Source organism: Tursiops truncatus, chromosome 6, assembly GCF_011762595.2.
Source record: "Tursiops truncatus isolate mTurTru1 chromosome 6, mTurTru1.mat.Y, whole genome shotgun sequence".
NCBI classification, from domain to species: domain Eukaryota; kingdom Metazoa; phylum Chordata; class Mammalia; order Artiodactyla; family Delphinidae; genus Tursiops; species Tursiops truncatus.
Window position 1 is genome coordinate 22,570,756 of NC_047039.1, and position 18,728 is coordinate 22,589,483.

General features: G+C 46.4%; 1 protein-coding gene across 18 annotated transcripts in view; it reads right to left on the reverse strand.

Annotated features, from left to right (window-relative positions):
* Positions 1-331: 331 nt before the first annotated feature.
* SECISBP2 (SECIS binding protein 2) overlaps positions 332-18,728 on the reverse strand; it is a 39,581-nt gene continuing 21,184 nt past the window's right edge. For 15 of the 18 annotated variants that reach the window (XM_073805887.1, XM_073805886.1, XM_073805885.1 and 12 more), the window contains 7 exons: positions 13,965-14,131; positions 13,121-13,259; positions 11,362-11,485; positions 10,505-10,725; positions 2,253-2,407; positions 1,722-1,914; positions 332-1,271 (listed from right to left, as the gene is read on the reverse strand). In XM_073805887.1, coding sequence (XP_073661988.1) covers positions 1,168-1,271; positions 1,722-1,914; positions 2,253-2,407; positions 10,505-10,725; positions 11,362-11,485; positions 13,121-13,259; positions 13,965-14,131 — 1,103 coding nt within the window. In that variant the 3' untranslated portion in view covers positions 332-1,167. Of the gene's footprint in view, positions 1,272-1,721; positions 1,915-2,252; positions 2,408-3,312; positions 6,878-10,504; positions 10,726-11,361; positions 11,486-13,120; positions 13,260-13,964; positions 14,132-18,728 lie in introns of those variants that run through there. The other 3 variants (XM_019936255.2, XM_033857746.2, XM_073805883.1) reach the window with 3 other exon arrangements.

The window sequence follows — 18,728 nt, forward strand, 5'->3', positions numbered from 1 at the left end:
CTTGTCACAGGCCACTCACTCTCAGAGGTACATCTGGCATGACTGAATTCAACTAACAGTATTTTCAAGCCCACACGATACCTTGCTTGCTTGACAAGTGCAAAGCAGTGAAACTCGTTCCTGCCATTTCCCGTGACCAGCACGCCAGCAGGCCAGACCGAGGCGGGTCCAGCAACAGTCTCTAAGGGTTAGTCTCTACTTCGAGACCCAAGAGGCCTGAGCGCAGCAAACCTCTCCCTGCTCAGTCCCCTTCAGTTCAAAGAAGAGTGCCCAAAAGACACGTATCAGGACGCAGGACCACTGATTAGACCAAGATGACTGGAGTCTCCAGTGAAATTAAATAATCACTCTTTATTCAAAATAAATAAGCCCTCTTACTTACAGGAAAATATGAAAGTAAACTTCTATCCTTCTGGCCTCTAAGATAGAAACCACATTCAAAATATGTTCACTTACAAAAGAAAAAAAATATTTGCAGATTATTTGCAGAAAACTGAAATTTAGGAACTTCAACATACATGTTTCTTTGCGAAATAAAGAATAAAAGGAATAATTCATGTCAAAAGGTCACAGGTTAGAGAACGGATTTTCCTCCTGAGGCTCATTTTAGCAAACCCTCCAAGTACCCCCAAATCTTCTGGCCAAAAAGCCACAACCTGAGAAAGGAACCCCTCCCCACCCCACCGCTCCTGCACTAACACTGGCTCCCACAGCGCCCGTCCAGCGGCTTCTGCAGGGCTGTGCTGGGTCACCGGGACCGGGAACATCAGGCTGGCACCCCGCTGCCTCCCAGCCACATCACCTCAGACCCCCGCTGCTTTCCACAAACTAACTTGTCTCAGCTACTCTGCAATGGAGAGACGTTCCCTTAGCAGCAGAGTACTCCAAGTACCACCTTTTCCAGCATTTTCCAGACTCATATTGCACTCAGAGGGCCAAGGCTGCATCCCGAGGCTTTGTGAAAAGGTTTCCGCCAGCATACCAAGTGCCCGTCCATGGGACTCGCAGCTTTTGGATGCCTACAAACACCACTGGTTAACTTCCCAATTAAACAGTCATACAAAACACACACTAGGTCAACGAAGAACTGAGAAGAAGAAAAAGACCCCGAAGTCTTTCAGCCCCCGCCCCCTTACCCCAAATATACAAACACACAGGAAAGAACTTTTATAAATTCAAGTTCATCATCTGAGAGGTCGAAGCCTCCAGCGATTCCTCCAGTTCCAGGGCACGTCGAGTGTATGCTTCCAGATGGTTTCTCCAGATTTCAACTGGAAACAAGAAAGTGCACAGCTGATGAACGGCAGGGACAGTCAGGGAAGTCTCTTGGAAAGCAAGCAGCATGTGGCCTGCCCAGCGAACCAGCTCCCTAGATGGGGCCCAGCAAGGACTCAAGCCCAAGTCCCCAACTGCAACCCCCTCGTGAGCAGCACCAAGCACCTTGGCGCACGCCGGCCTTGACAACCGCCCGCCAGGGATACAGCTGTCCTCAAGGATGCCCTCTGTTTGGGTGCCATCTGACCCGAGGTCTGTCTGAGACATCCACTGACCAGCCCTCCCAAGTCTGAGACCACCTCTTAAACAAGGGCCGGGTCTTAACGGGGCCTTTTGCAGCTGGTCCTGCCACAGTGGCCATGCTGCTCTCCTGGGCACCCTTTTTAATCAGTGTCGATGAAGACTTAGAGGAGGCTCAACCCCAAATCCATTCCCCCAGCACTCACTGTAGTGTGGCTCCTCTTTTCCGGCAGGGGCCAGGGGTCTGTTCTCTGCAGAGCAGCTGGGGCCCTGCGTGGGCGGGCTAGCGGGTGCAAGGGGCCCAGGCGCTCCCGGCAGCTCCCAGTGCGCATTCTCCAGCATGGTCCTGTACGCCTGCCGGGCCGCCATCGTCAGCTCAACCATCTTGTGGAACTGGTCCTTGGGCAGAAACGAGAGCACAGGTGACATCCCCTGCAAACTGGCGATGGCGCCCTCCACGGGGAAGCAGGGTGATGCCCGCCTGCGGTGCTGCCCGAGGGAAGAGCAGGTGCTGACCTCAGGCCTGCTTAAGGCTCCTCTGCGGCAGGAGTGAGCCTGGACCTAAATTCGGAATCACACTTCCATGCTTTTAAGGAAAGAAGGCCACCAACGCTGCTGCCTTCAACACGGGGGCCCCTGAGGCTCAGGGCTGCTGTGCTGTGGAAGTGCAGACAACCACCATCCCTCCCGACTCCCTCCCACAAGCAAGATAGGCCGGCGCCCCCTCGCCATCTCACCTGGGCCCCGTCGTAGCTAAAGATCCCCACCACGCTGACAGGAACAGCCTTGTTCAGACTGCGCCCCAGAGCTTTGCGGTTGAGAGCAAACACAAAGGGGATGTTCTGCTCACAGGCGTAGTCAATGATGGTGTGCAGGGTATCGTCCAGCCCACCTGATCAAAGGACAATGAAAATGACAAGGAAGTGCATCACACGAGCGTACTGGTGACACTGGCCGCCAAGGGCTTTTCCCGACAGTGACACTCCTGGCTATTTCCTTACTCAAGCCAGTGTACCAGGCCAGGTTTGACCAGGAGAGAGCCAGTCACTGCGGTGCAAGTACACTACTACTCTAGGCCACATGGAAGAAATCAACTCTCCAAGAGACACTTCTAAAAGCAATAAAACATGTCCACGTCAAGTCAACATCTGGTGCTGGTGCTGTGCGTAATGGAAAAATGAAGGCTTGGTTAAGTATCTGCTGAATACCGCGTGCCACTCTCGGTCTAACGGCCTCGTGTGGACTGGCTCCTATATCCTCACAAAACCCTGAGGGGGAGGCTGCACCCCACTTAAGAGATGGAAATCCAGAGCCCAAAGAGGTCACTGAGTACCTCCAACCCTGCCTCCCAGCGAAGCAGCAGCCAGGCAGGAGTGGGGCGGGGGTGGCACTGAGAGCAGAGAGGGTTAAGGGAGCCCTGCATGCGGGTGACATGCCTGTGAAGCCAGAAACCCAGCAGCACTGACAAGTTACCACCAACAGGAGGATCACATCTGGACGTCTGTGCACAAGTAGTGCAGAAACCAGTATGCACACACGCATCAGCCAGCTAGAACATAAAACGGAAGAAATGACTTTATACATGACAGCAACCAAACACTATAACAGGTAAGGATAAATGTGGCAAGAAACGTGAGAGATTTATAGAGCAACTTCAACATGCTAGTGAAACACAATAGGAAATCTAAACAAAAGGCACCTATGCTCTTGGATGGAATGATCCAATATGATCACGTCAATTTTATGTTAATGTAAAACTTTTTATACTGTAACTTACTCTAAGTGGGTTTTGAGAAATTAAAAAATATTGTGTTGGCCAAAAGGTTCATTCTTTTTTTCCGTAAGATGTCTCCAGTAGCACTTAGATGTCTTTAACTTCATTCGAAACAATTTTGTTAGATTGTATTGTGACAGCTGCCATATCAGCAGGCATTTAAAAAAACATCAAAATTGGTGAATTTTTGTGTAGCCATTTTAATATTGAAGATGGAAGAAAAAAAGCAACATTTTCGGCATATTATGCTTTATTATTTCAAGAAAGGTGGAAACGCAAAAGAAAGATTTGTGCAGTGTACGGAGAAGGTGCTGTGACTGATCAAATGTGTCAAAAGTGATTTGCAAAGTTTCGTGCTGGAGATTTCTCGCTGGCTGATGCTGCACAGTCGGGCAGACCAGTTGAAGTTGATAGCGACCAAATCAAGACATTAACTGAGAACAATCAACGTTACACCACACTCAGGAGACAGCCGACATACTCAAAATATTCAAATCAAGCACTGAAAATCATTTGCACCAGCTTGGTTATGTTAATCGCTTTGATGTTTGCGTTCCACATAAGCAAAAAAACCTTCTTGACTGTATTTCGTTATGCGATTCTCTACTGAAACGTAACGAAAATGTTCCGTTTTTAAAACAAATTGTGATGGGTGATGCAAAGTGGATACTGTACAATAATGTGAAATGGAAGAGATCCTGGGGCAAGCAAAACGAACAACCACCAACCACACCAAAGGCTGGTCTTCATCCAAAGAAAGTGATGGTGTATATACAGTGGGATTGGAAGGGAGTTCTCTATCATGAGCTCCTTCTGGAAAACCAAACGATTAATTCCAACAAGTACTGCTCCCAGTTAGACAAAATGAAAGCAGCACTTGAGAAACATCCAGAATTAGTCAAAAGAAAATGCATAATCTTCCATCAGGATGACGCAAGACTGCATGTTTCTTTGATAACCAGGCAAAAACTGTTACAGCTTGGCTGGGCTGGGAAGTTCTGATTCATCCGTCGTATTCACCAGACATTGCACCTTCAGATTTCCATTTATTTCAGTCTTTACAAAAGTCTCTTGACTGAAAAAATTTCCATTTCCTGGAAGACTGTAAAAGGCACCCGGGACAGTTCTTTGCTCAAAAAGTTTTGGGAATATGGAATTATGAAGTTGCCTGAAAAATGGCAGAAGGTAGTGGAACAAAAGGGTGAATACGTTGTTCAATAAAGTTCTTGGTGAAAATGAAAAATGTGTCTTCTATTTTTACTTAAAAATCAAAGAAACTTTTTGGCCAACCCAATACATAATATGAGAACAGCCTTTTGAAAAAGGAAACGTCAGGCTAGCATCGCCAGGTATTAAAGCTTGCTATAAAACTACAAAAATGTAAACGGGGGATGAAGAGCGACAGAATGGAAGGTCCAGAAACGACCCAAATGCGTGGTGCTTGAGCAGGTCTGCAAAAGCACTCTGAAGCACCGGAGAAGGTGCAGAAGGGACAGCGAGCAGGTCAGCCTCTGCGAAGATCCATCTTAGACTAAAATGCATTCAACCTAAACAAAAATGAAAACATGGAAGAACCAGGAAAAAAAAAGAATTAAGAAAAAAAATCTTTAATAATCCTGGAGCAGGAAGGTCGATGAATGACAAAACCTAGATGCAATAAAAACAAGAATAAAAAATACTAATATGTACACACCTGAAGTCTCTGAATGGCCAAAAAAGGTTTAAAGAAAAACAGACACATGACAAAACAAAAATATTTACAACTCTTACCCGAAGGGGCTCTTATTTATTAAAAAAAGGTATACATAAATATAAAAAAGACTGACATCCTAAAAGACAAATGGGTAAAGAATCAACAATTTACAGAAAATGCCAAGCCCTTAAACAAGTGGAAAGGTGCTCAACCTCCCTTCACAAGAAAATGCTAACAGAATCTTCCCAAGAGGGTGGGGAGGCCAGGAGGAAGCAGCAGCCCGGCTTCAGGGGCTGGAGTGTCCCCGGGGGGCAGCGTGGCATGTGCGTTAACCTGGTAAGTGCACAGGCCATTTCGCTCTAGGAATGTACCTACGGAGATGTTCAGTAAGAAACAACAGTGTGTGGACTTCCCTGGTGGTTCAGTGGTTAAGACTGCACTTCCACTGCAGGGGGTGTGGGCTTGATCCCTGGTTGGGGAACTAAGATCCTGCATGCCGCACAGCGTGGCCAGAAAAAAAAAAAGAAAAAAGAAAAAAACTACAGTGTGAAAGGTGCATCCTTGTTTACGGCTACAGAAATCTGAATGCAACTTAAGTGACCATCAGCCCGGGACTGCGCAGCCAGAAGAATGGGAGTGTCCCAAGCCAGACTGTGATACTAAAAAGAGCAAGGCACAAATGGGATCCAGGACACCAGATCTCACACTCACACACACACACACACACACGGACTAACAAGGACACATCAAAATATGGCAATGGTGGTTGCCTCTGGGTGGTGGGAAGTATCTGGGGGGACTTACTCCCAAAGGAAAGTAACAAGCACTGAATCCTGCCCTCTTGCATGGTGAGCTGTTTGAACCTAGCATCTGAAAGGAGGTTACAGCATGGCATTGCCCCGGTTCCTCTGGAAACTGACCAATTCCTGAGTGAACACCCAACGTCTGCATGGAAGGAAAAATTTCCCAAGATCTCCTATCACCTGGTATCTAATTATATATGATTACCTAATCTTCTTTCAAGAGGAACTTCTCAAATGCACATCCTACTGCTCTGAGGGAACTGGGAACTCATTCTGCAGCTGGTTTGACTGGGGATTAATGGTTAAGCCCCATATCCCTGAAATCTGCCCACCCCCCTGCCCCAGATCTACCTGAAGAGTATCAAAGATGAGGATGAAATCTCTGGGGATATAAACTTTAAAGAAAAAACAGTTCTGGGCAGGTGGTGAAAAGGGGGAGACAGGACCAGAGGTGAGGCGATGGCTGTGTTCCTTACAGTGAGATATTTTCAGCTTACCATGGGAGGCTGACCGAGTCTCTTCAACATCAGCCCCATGGCCTCTCACTCAAGAGTCTGTCTCTGCCTTGTGTCCACCCCAACCCAGGAGCTGGTCACAAAGGCTGTTACAGCAGTGTACCGAAAAGAGCTATAATGCGACCGGCCCAACAGCTGCCATCCATAAAAAGGCCAACTTACTTGGCTGACCCTTCTGGTCCCTGAATTTGGGCTTTGGGAGGACCCTTGTCACCCCAACTATGAAGAGTGGCTACTGTACCCAAAATGCATATGAGGATTACACTGAACACCAGCTTTCCTTCTGTGAGTCTGGAATGTGGGGACATGCCAGGCAGAGGGTGCCCATGTGACCAGCCCCAAGGAGCCTCCCTGGTAGATGACATCACACTTCACACGTGTTGTCACATCTCGTTTTGAGGGAATTCAGCGCGTCCTCTGACTCCCCTGGGAGAGGACACTGGAAGCATGCCCTGCTTTCCCCGACACAGCAGCCAAGTCAAGATGGTTTTGCTCAGCCCAGCTCCCAGCCGACGTTACTAGTGAGAGCTGAAAGCATCTCCAAGTGCCGACTTCTCAAAGTTCCACAGGAAGACAACTTAAAACAAGCAAATGCTCAATCAGGTAAACAATTTCCATTTAAAGTTTAAGTTCAGAATTGTCAGAAAAATGCCACTCGGAGCAAATACAGTATTTTAACATAATCCCAGGCTGTAATACTAAATCTTACATGTAAAATGATGACAATCTATTGGCTATCTTTTCAAAGGAATAAACATTCCTAAAACACATAATCCAGTTCTTTATGCTTCAAAGCAAAAAAAAAAAAAACAATGTAGGGACGGATGATTAAACAACGTATTTTAAATGAGTAACAAATCCTTGAGATGTCCATCAGTACATTCTTAGCTCCATTCTCTGCCACAGTCAGAGGAGTGGAGGCTTAAAGAAAGAGCAAGGTGGACTGCCAACTGAGTACACACATTCCCATTTTTTGGTTTGTCTTTTTAAATTTATTATTATTATAATTTTAAAATTTATTTTTGGCTGCTTTGGGTCTTTGTTGCTGCATGTGGGCTTTCTCTAGTTGCGGCGAGCGGGGGGCTGCTCTTCGTTGAGGTGCACGGGCTTCTCACTGGGATGGCTTCTCTTGTTGTGGAACACGGGATCTAGGCACGTGGGCTTCAGTAGCTGCGGCACATGGGCTCAGCAGTTGTGGCTCTCGGGCTCTAGAGCGCAGGCTCAGTAGTTGTGGCACATGGGCTTAGTTGCTCTGTGGCATGTGGGATCTTCCTGGACCAGGGCTCAAACCCGTGTCCCCTGCATTGGCAGGCATATTCTTAACCACTGTGCCACCAGGGAAGTCCCTGGTTTGTCTTTTAAAGGTGAAAATCCACAGGAGAATGCAAGATAAGAGCAAAAAAGTTTTGGAAGCTGAAATGCAAACAGTTGACTCAGCTGACCTAAGCCAACAATGGGAAAACCCCTAGACCCAGCCATTTACACCCTAGAATTCAATCCCCAGAGCTTGGCAGCTAACAGGCAGCACCGGGCACTTCAGAGACAGGGTGAAGTTCAGATGAGGTGACAGCAAGTTGATGTCCAGACCCACTTCACCCAGCCGACATGCCAGTGCCAGGCCTCTGGTGAGGCAGATGGGCAGGTCTGTGGGACACTGGGACCCACACTTCTAACCGTGGGCGTAAGGACAAGGTCACAGACTCCCAGCAGGAGGTAAGAGAGTTCTTCCCCAGGGAATATGGAGTCAGAGAGACAGAGCAGCAGCCCAGCTGTCATCCTACAGCAGAGGTTCTAGCTTGGCATCCACAGCAGCAACTAAGAACTTACTAGAAATGCAAATTTTGGGGCCTGCTGAACCTGCTCAGGAAGAAACTCTGGAATCTGTGTCTTCACCAGCCTCCTGGGTGACTCTGATGCTCACTACAGTTTGAGAACCACTGCCCTCAAATGCAGCTCAAAGCCTTTAAATGCCAGCCCCACCCCCAGATTTCTAGTCAGCTATAATAGCTGTTAAAGACAAACAGGGGACTTCCCTGGTGGTCCAGTGGTTAAGACTCCATGCTCCCAATGCAGGGGGCACAGGTTTGATTCCTGGTTGGGGAACTAAGATCCCACATGCTGCACGGTGTGGCCAAAAAAATTTAATAATTAAAAAAAAAAAAAGACAAACAGATAGCAGACACCGGTATCTGCAGAAACCTCCACCATGAGATCAAAACAGCAAACCACCTGGGAAGGGAGGCTATGCAGGGAGAAGGAAACCTCACATCACTATTATTCTCAGGGAGGAAACACATCCACAGAGGAACGGCAGCTGCAACACACAAAGAAACTTCAGAAAACAATAAAAATAGCTCCCAGAAATTAAAAATAATAGCAGAAATAAAAACCTCTATAGAAAGATTGAGACATAGTTGAAGAATCCTTACGGAAAACAGAACCAAACGAAAGAGGTGAAAGGAAGAGGAAAAGTCACAGGAGGACAGCAGTGCAGGAGGCCCAGCATCTGAGCAACATGGTTCCAGGAAGAGCCTAGAGAGGACCAACTGTAGGGAGATTCAGAGCACAAACCCAACAGCACGTCCGAGAACTGAGGGCACTGCCTGCAAACCGCCCCACCTCCCAGAACCCTGCGCACAAGGAATTTCCCACAAGCTTCCAGAGATAAGGGAGAACAAAGGGGAAAAGGTCAGAAACCAGAAAGCCTGGATTTCAAGCACCATCTTCTAAATGTGCTGCCATGTACCCTTTCTCTCATAAGCCACTGGGGGATGTGCACACCCCGAGACAAAGGAGTGCACGAGAGCCACTAAACACCACACCCCAACAGGAGATGGGGGAGGCCGTCCCCAGGACGACAGCTGCACAGGAAGCACAGAGCCTGGAACGATTCCAGGAGAGAAGCTGCAGAATGCCCGATGCACCCATTGCCTTAAGAGGTTCAGGTAGCCGGGTGAGAGCTTGAGGAGTGATTCATTTCAAGTTCAGCGCCTGCCATGGGACTGTGGTGGGGACACTGCCAGCACACAACCGAATAGGCAGGTCCCGAGACCTCTTTCTGATGGCTGGGACTGGACCTGCCCTGAACTAGGACAGGGATAAGCCCACTGGGCTGGCAATGAGCAGGTCCAGCTGCTGCCCTAGTGCCCCTGGGTGCTGCAGGCAAGTCAGGAAACCTCAAGTCTTCAGACTGGAACAGCAACCAGAAAAGCTCAGGGCTAGGATCTGGACTGGATCCCTCAAAGTCCAGTTCCAGCCGAGTGGAAGTTTACACTGAAGGAGAGAGGAATAGGACCAGAGAAGGACTCCGAACACTTACACGAAGATGGAGGACCAGTGTCTAAGTGACGGCATTCTGCTCTTAACTGACAACCCCTCTACTGCGCAGCCTGAGGAGGACACAAAATGGACCACCCAAGGGCCAATGGGAGGTGTCGCAGACGTCCATCTGTCAGTCACCTCGCCCAGCGTATCACATCCCGAAAAACGGAACCAACCTTCCAGCATCAGTAAGATGGCCAAGTGCTTGGACAAACCCATCTTTTTGTTGTTGTTGTTCTTTTTATTTATTTATTTTTGGCTGTGTTGGGTCTTCATTTCTGTGCGAGAGCTTTCTCTAGTTGCGGCGAGCAGGGGCCACTCTTCATTGCGGTGCGCGGGCCTCTCACTGTTGTGGCCTCTCTTGTTGCGGAGCATAGGCTCCAGACACGCAGGCTCAGTAGTTGTGGCTCACAGGCCCAGTTGCTCCGTGGCATGTGGGATCTTCCCAGACCAGGGCTCAAACCCGTGTCCCCTGCACTGGCAGGCAGATTCTCAACCACTGTCCCACCAGGGAAGCCCAACAAACCCATCTTTAATCAGTGGACAGATGAGTTAGTCACAGACTGAGCAAGCACATTTAAAACGGACAAAAGCCCAATGCAGGGACCGCCTAGCTGCCAGTCACAAAGCCTCTGTGGTGCGAGTGACCAGTAACCACAAGAGGCCTGCGCAGGCCAGCTGAGCTGTGAAGACCACAGCCTGCCTCACAGAGGAATGCACTGGCTGATCCCATAAACTCTGGAAACAAATTACTCAATTAAGAGAAAATGAAAGAAACTGAGGTGCCGAGGCTTCGGTGCCCCTTAGCTGCTGATGCGTGTGTGGCAGCCAGAGGGTGTGTACTGCAGGGGGCCACATGCCAGGGACGCCACAGCGCCCTTACCTTTCGACTGTATCTTCTCACAGTTGGGGGAGATGATGACGCATTTCAACTTTTTGAGCTTCAGATGTTTGAGAACTTCCCTCAGCCCCAACACAAGTCGGCGTTTGGTCTTAGCCTTGACTGGATCTTTCTGGTACATACGATCTTGGAAACGAACCAGCTCTTTCAGCAGGTCCGTAACACAAGCGTCAACTTCTTTACTGAGCATCTGGCTGCAGTAGCTGAAAGAAACGTTAGACACAGTCACGTTTCCACTGGCTGCGACACTCCAGCACACTGCTCCTGGCACACCTCAGATGAGGGGGACAGCATGCCACTTTCAAGAAATCACGCTTTGATGAGCAATACTAGTCAAAAAGGTGGAACTCCTGATAGGATGTTATGAAAGGTATGGATGGAGGCATCCTCTCCAGCCCTAACTATAAGGGACAAAAGACCTCTGGGCCCCATGTCCCCAGGGCAGCCACTCCCGGGCACCTCTCCTCATGAAAAAAAATGTTTGGGGAGTCTATCCTGAAGAAAAGTGGGAGGGAAGGAGGCGGAGTGCCCTAAGAAATTACATACAGAAATTACACAACGAGAGGGGAACCCAGATGCAACGGGCTGTCACCTCACTACCCGTTCCCCCAACCACAGCTTGGATTCAAGGGCACCTCTGGCATCACGGCACTAGGACCTCTCGGGAGCAGATTAGGTAGCCCTGGCATGTGTTACAACCAGGTCCTAGCCACCTTCCACCGGGAGGGTGCAAACACCGGGGCCCAGATGAGCCAGTGGGTGAAGAACTCAACGCCCAGTGTCAGAGTGAGCACAGTGCCCCAGGCCCCACTGCAGGCACAGCTGCCAGGCTCACTCACTCCCTGAACCGCCGGCTGTGGATCTTGGGGCAGGCGTCCACCTCCTTCTGGGGCTCAGCTCCCAGCTGGTCTTCCGACTTGCTCTCTGCCACAGAAGCACAGGACACTAACTCTTCTGTTCCCCCTGGAGTTTTAGAGAAAGAAGTCACAGCATGGCCCCTCCAGGGCTCCACACACAGACTGCGGGGACTGAGGCAGGGAATGCTCAACAGCGGCAGTGTCGCCAGAGCAGCCAGACTCGGCGGCACACACCCGCCACATCCAGACACGGCCACCGAGTGTCACAGCAGGCAGAGGAGTGATGGGAATGGCTTGGGAAATCAGAAGAACCGGGCGACTCTCTGCACTGCCTAGAGGTGCCTCCCCGCCCCTTATTTAGTTATTTCTTATTTTTATTGCGGCAAATATTTGCAAAATTTACCATTTTAACTGTTTTTGGTTTTTTTGGCCACACCACGCAGCATGAAGGATATTAGTTCCCCAACCAGGGATGGAACCCGAGCCCCTGGCAGTGAGAGCGTGGAGTCCTAACCACTGGACCACCAGGGAATTCCCTAACCATTTTTAAATGTGTCGTTTCAGTGGCCAAATTTATTTTTTAATTTTGAAATTTAACCTGAAGTTCTTATCAATAAGTTTTAAAAGCAGGTTTATTAGTTCTCAATTTTTTTGCAAATGCCTGAAACCATTCCTTTATCAAATAACCCTTAAAAGAGAAGCTGAACATCTAAACTGGGAAAGCCACAATAGGTGTGTTTAAATCCATCAGACAGGATTCAATAACAGCTTACAACACTCAAATTGTTACTTCTAGACACTTCCAAAGTGCAAGTGCAATAACATCGCCAGAGGAAGGAGTTCATCCACCAGGAAAGACAATGTCCCGTGGCTGGCCTCTCCACCACCCATAGGCGTAGCTTGTAAAACCCCTGGCAGCCTGTATGGCAGGAGCCTCTAGGCTGGGTGGCAGTGGACCCAACCCCAAGATCCACCCCGGGGAAATGCCAGCAGGAGGGGTGCTCACGTCCCCTATATACATCCCACGCTGCCACAGCACCTGTGCTTCTAATAGCCCCAAAGTGGAAACGCCCACAACACTCCCATGCCACCTGGCACGTTTGTACACCTGGATGCTATGCAGCAAAGACAATCTGGTACTACTTCTACAGGCCACAGATATACTGCTGGCCAGAGGGGCACACACTACAAGATTCCACTGGAACAAAGCCTGAAAGCTCACGGGTAGGGCTGCAGACAGGGCTGAGGCCTTGAGCGGGAATCATGGGGACTGTGGGGCTGATACAATTCTGAACTCGGTATAAAGTCCTCCAGCTATATGCTTCTGATTTGTGTACTGTTCTGAATGTATAATTCACTAAAATGCTTACTTAACCCATTTCTTGTATGACACCATGTCTCACACACTCGTGGGCAAGCAGCTCTGCAGTTAATGGTGTTAATTCTCATGGCACTTCAAATTGTGAGGACCATCCAATGTCACACAGATCGAACTCAGGGGCCTCACCCCTCTGTCCCTCTCACCCCTGAGAAGCAGAGGCACGAGAAGCTCCACCTGCCCATAGGGACGTCCTCTTACTGTCAAGTTAGGAGACTGAAAACTTCTGCATTCCCAAGGCCCAACGCCCACGTGCTTTTACCACACAGGGACAAGGGCTGGGCAAAGCCCAGACAGTTGGCTGTGCATACGGCCGCCCCCGCTGAAGGATTCTTTAAGAAGCAAACCAACAGAACTCGGTACCTGAGGGGTCAGGCTGCCCGAGGGCCTGGTCGTCACCACCGCTCTCTCCATCTTGCACATCGTCACTGGCAAAAGCTGGGCTCACAGCATTTTCTTGGAGACGCTGTTGCTTTCTCTCCTGCCGCTCTTTCAAAATAATCTTTAAAATTAAATAAACGATCAAAACATCTAAATACTTGCACTTAAAAATAAGCTCTTCTGCAAAATAAGCCACCCAAGTTAAGCTGGTTGGCACTGTGCCTGTTTGTGCCCTTACTCCCCACCCACCCCCATGGGTGGGCCCAACCCTCTCACCCACAGCCCAGGAGCAGCATGTTCCCCCTGGGTGCACAGAGCAGGGCATGTGAGAACTGGGCTCTGATGCAACTGTGCAGCTCAACTGTTACCTGGCCCCAGGCAAGACATGCCTTCCTCCATCTGAGACCCACCACACTCCACAGGCTGCTTTGAAAATTAAATCAAAGAACGTGTGCCAGGAAGTGTCCAATATTTACCAAATCTGAGCACTAGACAGATTGCCTTGGGTAGAATGAGGGTAAAAAATGTGAATGAGAACATACTCCCCCATTTCTGGTTTTCTGTCCATGTCATTCCAAAGTATTAAAATAAATAAATAAGGCCTCCCCCTCCAGCAGCTAAGGCACCCTGCTTCACTCGCTCTAGCACACCATGTGGGAAGAGCAAGGGATCATCTTTCAGAAAATCGTGTACCCATCTTGACAAGAGCAGTTTCAAATGAGAGTGAAGGTTAAAACCTAAAAATGTAAGAGTCGAAAGGAGTAACACAGATACAGGAGAGTCTGTAGGTTTTCTCGCGCCCAATTTCAAACAAAACACCACATACCTTCTTCAACGAGGTTGGCTTCTTGGCCTTGGGGACCTCCCTCTGCTTCCCCTTCTTCATCAGGGGGGCGCTGGAGTCTAAGGGGTTGTGCGGGGTCTTCACCTGGCCAAAGCGGTGGCCCTTCTTCCCTGACATGGAGTCTTTGGAGAGGACGGGCACCGCCCCGACTACAACACAGTAGGGACACATGGCTCAGGCTGCTGCCCGCCACCTGCCTGGCTCCAGAGGGCAGGCTCGCTGCAGATCTGTCTCAGGGGCTCCTTATGCTGCCCGCCCATACCCACAACCTTCCTCATCCTCATCAAATTGTCCCTTAGAGAACCAGCTTCCTATCCCTGTAATCAAATCTCCTATATTGCTCCTATGTTGTAATCAAATCTTCTATGTTGTAATCAAATCTCCTATGTTGCTCAGTAAAATCTGATGATGTGTGGGTCTCATTTTTTGATTAAGAATTTTTCCGGGTAGCTTGTACTTAAGATTTAAGATGCCTTTTACTCCACCATTTTCAGTTGACACTGCCTTTGCAGGAGTTGGCCACTGGCTTCCCTATGCATACCTTCTACCTCACTACCTTATAAAATCCTAGTTATATTTCAAGTTGATTCTCTTGAGTTTTCTAGACGTAAACATACTTTCCTAAATTCCCTGCACAGTGTAAATACATGACCACAATCACTACTCAGTACACTTCAACTGCATACTATGGTTCTGTTCTACTTCCCACCTTGTTCCTGTTCCCAAGGAAATAGTTAACTTGTTCATACTTTCCCCCTACTTTTTAATTAGGAAAATTTCTAAACACATACCAAAGAAAAAGAGAATGTATAACAACAAACTCAGGTACTCACTGTCCAGCTTCAACAACCATCAGTATTTTTCCAAATATATTTTACCCACCCTCCTTAATTTTGGAATATGTTTTAAAAGTGCTGTGTAGACACAGGGGTGACTCCTGGAAAGGCAAGCCAAAAACAAAATAAAAACAAAAAAAAAATAACTGAGCAGAGACATCAACAACCACACACTGTGAGGAAGACAGCCACCAAATTCAGACCAAGGCAGTTCCTTACACAAAACAAAACAAAAAAACCCCAGCACAATCACTACTCTCAGAAGGAAAAAATCAAATCCAGAGTTGCTACAATATATTAACTGAAATATTCAGTATTCAACAAAAAATTTTTCAAACTTCCAAAGAAACAAGGAAGTGTGACCCATACTAAAGAAAAAAGGAAGTTAACAGAAACTGTCTTTGAGTGCTCCCAGCTGTGGGACACAGATGACCAAGACTTCAAGGCAACTATGAGAATAGATGAAAACACAGGATTTCATTAAATACAAATAACAAAGGAGAAAGGCTCAGTAGCAGATTTGAGATGGTAGAAAAATCAGTGAACATGAAGATAAATCAATAGAAACTATTCAATTTAAAGAAAAATTTTAAAGATTTTAAAAGATTGAAAAAATGAAGACAGCCTCAAGAGACCTGTGGAGCAACAACAAACATACCACTATACATATAATGGGAGTGCCAGGAGAGGAAAGAGAAAAGACAAAAAATATTCTGAAGAAATAATGGCCCTAAATTTCCCAAATTTGATGAAAACTTTAATCTACAAAGCCAAAATAGGATAAACAGTACCCAACCAAAGGAAGGATAAATATAGAGATTCCCACCTAGACATATCATAGTCAAACTGTTGAAGGTGGAAACAAAGAAAAACTATGGAAAGTAGCAAGGGAAAAACAACTCACCACAGAAAGTGGAACAACAAGACAAGTAATATCTGATGTCTCACTGTCAACAATGGAGGCAAGAGGGCAATGGAATGCCATTCAAAGTATTGGGAGAAAAAAAAGTCAACCAAAAATTCTATACCCGGCAAAACTATCCTTCAAAAAATGAATGTAAAATATAGATGTTCCTAGATAAACAATGACAGAATTCATTGCTTAATTTACTTATTTATAAGCAACCACTTAATTTTTAAGAAAATAGGATTTTTAAAGTAAAGGAAAAAATCAACAAAGGAATCAAAATGGTACTCTATATTTAACATAAAATAAAGCAGTTAAGGATGAACAGAAGAATAAATAAGAATCAGAAAAAAATAACAACAGCAGTAAATCCAACCAAAGTAACAATTACATTAAACATGAATGAGTAAAACACCCCACTCAACAGGCAGAGATTGTTGGCCTGTATAAAAAAGAAAGCTCCGACTATATGCTGTCTACAAGAAACATATCTTAAACACACCGTCTGCTAGGTGGCCAGGGCTACTCTTCCCTATGCTGCTGGTAAAAGCATTCACCTCCTCTTTAATCTGACCAGCCAGTTGGGAAGGCCTGACTTGGGCTCCAGAATAGACATAAGCCTCCAAAGGCCTTTGACTTAAGTTGTGTTCTGGCACAAAAGCCCCACATAGGGGTACTTGGTACTGGCTCATCTAAAATAAAGAGGAACCCTGAATTCCTCTTACCTAATTTTTACTTTTTCTGCAAAGAATGGTTCCCTTACTGATGTCAAAAAGGAAGGTGATGGACATGTCAGTATTTGGGTATTCCTGGGATCTCTGACCAAAATGTCCTTTCAATACTACCAAAATCCCAACCTTACAATCTGACAACCTCAAATACTTAAAAATATCATCTGATTGAAGGCCCCCACTCCTTGCAAAACTGTTTATGTACTTCATACACAACTGCATCTAAAAGGTCCAACTTGAAACTAGTTGCAAAATAGCCACCTCATATAGCCTCAGAAGTAGTTCCCTCACTTTTCCTGCTTTTACCTTTGACTGGAGATCTAGAATGCTCAGTCAGTAGTTTACACACTTCCCTGCAGGCTCCCCAAGAAGCTACATTCTTCAGAATCAGCGGTTGGCCAAGCACTTTGCAGATTTCTCTGGAAAGGCCAACACTGCAGGCCTTTACCAAACAGAAGATGAGCTGAGAAAAGCAACTTTGAGGAATATCTAAGAAGGCAGTGGTCCCAAGTTTTGATATATGTAAGAATTACTCACACATGTGATGTATAAAACTGTGGATCCTGAAATGAATAAAATTACCAAAATCATTGAGACAAAGAAATTTAAATACAGACTGGATACAAGAGGCTAGCAAGAAATAATCATTAATATTATTAGACGGGAGGATGGCAGAGTGGTTCAATTAAAAACAAAATCACCATCAATTAGAGATACTGATGTATTTACAGGCTAAATGACCTGATGTCTACAAGTACTTCAGAAAAAAAAAGTAGAGTTCCAGATGCAACAAGACTGGCAAAATGTTGTTAACTGATGGAGCTGGGTAATGGGCACATGGTGGCAGTATTCATCATATTCTCTCTACTTTTGATTATGTTTCAAATTTTCCACCACAAAAAAGTGAAAAACAAAGACAAAACAAAACAAAAAATCCCACTGTGTGCTTGTTAAAAACACCTACTGCCCTTCCCATACCAAGTGGTTCTAGTGTACCACTCCTGAGGTGTTCCTGGAACCTGCACTTTCAGCTCACTCCCAGGCAGTGCCATTGTTGGCAATCCTGGGGATACTGTGTGAAAAAGAAACACTGGGTTCAGGGACACACCGTCGACTGGTGCCTCAGCCACACTGTACATGGGCTAAATTAACTGCATTCAGACATTTTAAATTTGTACTCTGGGCTTTTAATAAAGGTCACTATGAAACTCACTAAAACTTACTTCTGCTGTAGCCATGAGAAGGCTATTTGGGAAACTGCTGACTATATCATTCAGCAGCCCATATAAAATCATCTGCCAGAGAGTGTTCAGAATTTTCAGCTTCAAATAATCCCACCTCCACTCACATCAGAATGGCTAAAATTAAGACCAACAACATCAAATGTTGATGAGGATGTGGAACCAGGAGAACATTCATACATTACTGGTGAGTGTAATATGGTACACAGGCAGTTTGGAAAACAGTCTGGCAATTTATAAACTAAATACCACGTGGCCCAGCAATTCCACTCTCCCAAGAGAATTGAAAACAGACACTCAAATACTTGTACATGAATAATCACAGCAGTATTATCCACAACAGACAAAAGGTGGAAACAGCCTAAATGTCCATCAATAGATAAAGAAATTGTGGTCAACAGAATATGATTCGATCACAAACACTGGTGAAATAAGATACATGAATATGGATGAACATCAAAGACATTAAGCTAAGTGAAAGCAGACTGACAGAAAAGGTCGCAAACTATATGATTCCATTTATATAAAATGTCAGAATAGGCAGATCCATAGGTAGTTGCCAGGGACTGGGGAAAGGAGGAAAATGGGGAGCTTAATGGGTAGGGGTTTCCTTTTGGGGTGATAAAAATATTAGGAACTAGACAGAGGTGATGGTTACACAACACTGTGGATGTACTAAACGCCACTAAATTGTACAGTGTAAAATGGTTAATTTTACGCTACATGAATTTCATCTCAATAAAAAACAAAAAGAACTACTGACATACATCTACAGTGTAAGTAAGTCACAAAAATATTGTGTCGAGTGAAAGAAAACTTACACAAAGAAGCATATACTAAGATTCCACTTACATGAAGTTCTAGAACAAGGACAAACTAGTCTATGGCAGAAAAAAAATCAGAACCATGGTTGCCTGCGGGTAGCAGCAGGGAATGACTGGAATGGGAAGGGGCTGAGGAAAATTTCAAGGGTGTTGACGATGTCCTACATAGCCACGAGTCTACGTTACACAGTTACACATTTGCCAAAA